Source organism: Chenopodium quinoa, unplaced genomic scaffold (genome assembly GCF_001683475.1).
Source record: "Chenopodium quinoa cultivar QQ74 unplaced genomic scaffold, ASM168347v1, whole genome shotgun sequence".
NCBI classification, from domain to species: Eukaryota; Viridiplantae; Streptophyta; class Magnoliopsida; order Caryophyllales; family Amaranthaceae; genus Chenopodium; species Chenopodium quinoa.
Window position 1 is genome coordinate 135,769 of NW_018743918.1, and position 4,220 is coordinate 139,988.

General features: G+C 37.2%; 1 protein-coding gene across 1 annotated transcript; it reads left to right on the plus strand.

Annotated features, from left to right (window-relative positions):
* Positions 1-458: 458 nt before the first annotated feature.
* On the plus strand, positions 459-1,196 carry LOC110687056. The gene has a single exon (XM_021863684.1). The coding sequence runs from the start codon at positions 459-461 to the stop codon at positions 1,194-1,196; it is 738 nt and encodes a 245-aa protein (XP_021719376.1).
* The last annotated feature ends 3,024 nt before the right edge of the window (positions 1,197-4,220 follow it).

Below are 4,220 nucleotides of genomic sequence, written 5' to 3' on the forward strand. Positions count from 1 at the left end.
TGTTGAACACCTACATGACCCTAATTAATGAGAAGTTTAATGTCATGTTGACTTACCAAAAGGGGTTGGAGACCCAAATTTCTCAATTGGCTAGTGAGTTTAAGGAATTTACAAATATTTTTTCTTTGACTTCGCCAAGTTTAGATCCTGAGAGCCCTGTAAATGCGATTGTGACTAGGAGTGGTATGGTCCTTGAGAGTGAGGTTTCTAAAATAGTGATGCTAAAGAGAGTCCTAGCAAGAGTCAAATTGAGAATAAGGGAGATGAGAACCCTATGTTTGAGGAAGTTTATAAGGAACAAGTGAAGAAGGTGAAATAGAAAGAAAAACAAGTCTTCAAGCCCAAGCTCCCTTAGCCCCAAAATTTAATAGCGCAAATTGGATATGCAATTTGGGAAATTTATAGAGATGCTTAGACAACTTCATCTTACTCTTTCTTTCATCAATGTGATAGAAAAAATGCCAAATTATGTAAAGTTCCTTAAGGAGATATATAGTGGAAAGAGGACATGTGATGTTACGGAAACGGTTAGCTTGACCGAGAATTGTAGTGCAATCATAATGAACAAAATTCCACCCAAGTGGAAGGATCTCGGAAACTTTACTATCCCTTATGCTATTTATAAAATGCGAATTGATAATGCGTTGTGTGACTTAGGATCTAGTGTTAGCATTATGACTTACTCGGTTTATCAAAGACAAGAGAAGGGAGAACTTTTACCTACCAACATTACAATGAAATTAGCTAATAGATCAATTAGGATTCGAAGGGGTAAGGTGGAGGATGTTCCCTTAAGGGTAGGAAAGTTCATCATTTCTGTAGATTTTGTGGTCCTTAACATAGATGAGGATTCTACAATTCCTATTAATTTTGGTAGACCATTTCTTGCTACTTCGGGTGATTTGATTGATGTAAAAAATGCTATGATTTCACATAAAATTGGAGATGTGCGTGTTGAATTTGATTTGAATGAAAGTATGAAATATCCTTCTTCATCTCTTAAGAATTTAACGAGAGTTGAAATTTTAGACAATCTTGTACATTCCATGCATGAGCACTTGCCCACAACTAATTATCCTCTTGAGTGCGTTTTGTTGAAAAAGGAAAAGATAGGTGCTCCTAGCAAGGAAATGGCTTTATATGAGAATTTTCTAGATGGGAGTGTTGAAGGAAATGATGAGAAAATATGCATGTAAAATCTCAAGCCAAGAGGCTTTGCAAACGGCTTCAACCAAGGAAGGTAAAGGTGTTCCTATGGTAGAGATCAAACCTGTACCATCACACCTAAGGTATGAGTTCTTAGGCATAAATTCTACTTATCCCGTGATTGGTAGTGCATCTTTGTGTGAAAGCCATGCTCAAGCGTTATGCGGTGTTTTGAGAAGGCACCAAGGTGATGTGTGACATTTATGTCACTCTTAGGGAGTAGTTCTAGAGTTATTTCTGTGTTTAAATTCCCTTATTTTCCCTTTTATTCTCTTGTTTTCCTTTTAATAAAGTTTCTAGTTTATTTCTTAGTTTTAGTATGTTTTATTTTAATTTCTTTATTTAATTGGTTTCTAGTTTAATTTTGTATGTTATTTGCTTTCGATTTATTTTATTTCGTTCCTTTTCTTTGTTACTTTCATAGTTTTGATTAGCTTTATGTTTTTTTTGTTATTTACTTTCTTTGCTGTATAGTTTTATTTAATTTTGTTAGTTTTAGTTTATTTTCGTAGTTTATTTTATTTTAATTTATTTCTCGTTTTTCCATTTTTTTCATTGGTTTGATGTGTAGGTGATAGTCAAGGTTCGAGGTTCAATATAATTCTCTCCCCTTCAAGAGCAGCTTGTACTGCCATCTTACCTCCCACCATCTCCTATCCTACACCACACACTCCCTCTCTATTCACCTTATCCTTCACCACAACAAAACACCAAGCTCCCTTGCTCCAATTCACCGAGCTGTTGTGCCCCCTCACAACACAGCTCACCTCTAATACACCAAGCAGCAGCACCCGCTCTCACCACCTAACACAACCACAACCAGACCCCCAATCTCACAACCATAACTCACCCTTCACCAAACCCGTAGTAACAGCACGCTGCACCCCTACCGCAGCAACGATCTTCATCACTACACCAGTTATAGCCACCACCAGCCTCCAATCACAATTCACCTCACCAACACGAGCTGCAACCCAGACCACCTAATTTCATCAATACGACCACCAATTTACAACAGGCCTCACCGCATCTACCAACCATCACAAACCACCTGCACCACCGTCAACAATCAGCACAACCCCGCATCTCCAATAAACACCTGACCACTCGCATCCCACCCACTATCAGCCACTACTACTGCCTCCAATCACCACTGCATATCCCACAACCTTAGCGAAGCAGTCCACCGCAATTACTCAACCATTCAACCAAGCGCCAAAAATTATAGCAAATAGCAAATCAATGGTGTTCGGGAAAACCGCATAGGAGTTCGGTAGAAGTGCCAGTCAGAACTTTCGATGTTTTCTAAATTGAAGAGGTGTGGTCGAACACAATCATGGTTTGACCGAACCAACCCCGTAGTTCAGCCACACCAACCCATGGTTCGATTGAACCATTTCACGAGCTATGCACATGATATTTAATGAGATCAAACAGTTGAGATTGCAGATTGAAGATGATGCTCGATGATGTCCGTTGATGATGGTGTGATACGGTGGTGATGGAGTTTAGAGCAGCCAAGAAATCGAGGAAGAAAAGAAAAGGGTAAGATGTTTTGGAGATTTTGGGGGTTTAATTTTTCCTTTTTCTTTCATTTTATCTCTTTTCCTTTCCCTTTTCTTAGTTCTTTCTTTTATTTTTTATCAATAGTTCCTTTCTTTATTTTTCCTTTTTACTTTATTATCTTTTCTATTATTTACTTAGTATTCTTAGCTTAGTATAAATAGCTAATTTTAGGGTAATTAATTAAAGGAAAACAATTATCAATTATTCTATTTTTCTTAATTAGTTTTTAGGAGAGCTTTTCTCTCTAGGTTTAGCTTAGGATTAGAATAGATTAGAGAGTTAAAGTAAGGGTTTCACCATTGTTGAGCTTGGATATTGAAGTGGAAGATTAATCATCTTGCTTGTAGATTTTCACATTCAATCAATGATAATCTCTAACTCTCTCTCTCTTCTATTTTTATTGCTTTATTTTGATTATTATTTTAGTTGTTGGTATTGTTTAGGGTGAAAATACCCTAAGACACGTGGCCCAATAAAGGCTTGACACGTGTCAATCTTCAAACGGTCTGCAAAGGCCCAATTCCTTTGCAGACACGTGTCCCTTATACCCTAATTGAGGTACAGTTCTCCCTTACTATAAATAGTAAGGGTAGACCTCATTTATGACACATATACATTAATGGCAACCACAAAAAAACCAAACAAAGCCCAAACCTACTGAAACGCTCTCGAACCGAGAAGCTTTTACTGTTCTTATTCCACTTCGAAAAGATACTAACTTAATCTTCGGAGGCGGAACTCCCACCCCCCATCCGGAGTCTCCGTTACTTGTGCAGGTACAGGCGTAAGAAGGAAGTCTGCTAGGTGCAGGTACAGGCATAAGAAGGAAGTCTGCTAGGAAATTGTAACTCTCCCAAAGGACACATAGAAAACCCCCAAACAGGTATTGCTTGTTAATCATGTTGATTCTTGATTATTTTTTAATTAATCTTGTTGTTAGCATGATTAGTGAGTAATTCCCCCATTAAGGGAATGTTTGTGTTGTAGTTGGATCTTGAACATATTCTAGGGTTTAGAATTGATTTATTTGTGATTAAATTCTTTATATGCTTGATATTCTTTAATCTTCTTGCAGGTGCGCATTGTTGGTTGATTAAAGGTGAATCTTTGCTAACAAGGAACAGAAGTTGACTTAGATAGGGTTCATTATTATCGATTGTTATTGAATAGTACCTCCTAGTATATGGTTCTGATGCGGAAGCATAGAGGCTATGTTAGGAGAACCAATTGACCTCGGAAGGCGGCTAAATTGAATCTTTTACTTCGATATTCGAGCATGTTTAGTTCATAATTAATTCAATTTCTATGCCTTTGTTTATGTTCAAGTGAATCCTATACCTAAACCATTTCTCTTAGTGTTTTATTTCTTGTTTTAGCATCTTTAGACTTTAGTTTATTTATCTCCTATTCCGGACTAGCTTAATTGTCGATAACATTTGGTGTTGTTT

What these genes read in the sequence shown, in the direction of transcription:
- LOC110687056 (XM_021863684.1), top strand. Translation starts at nt 459, where the DNA reads ATGCCAAATTATGTAAAGTTCCTTAAGGAGATATATAGTGGAAAGAGG.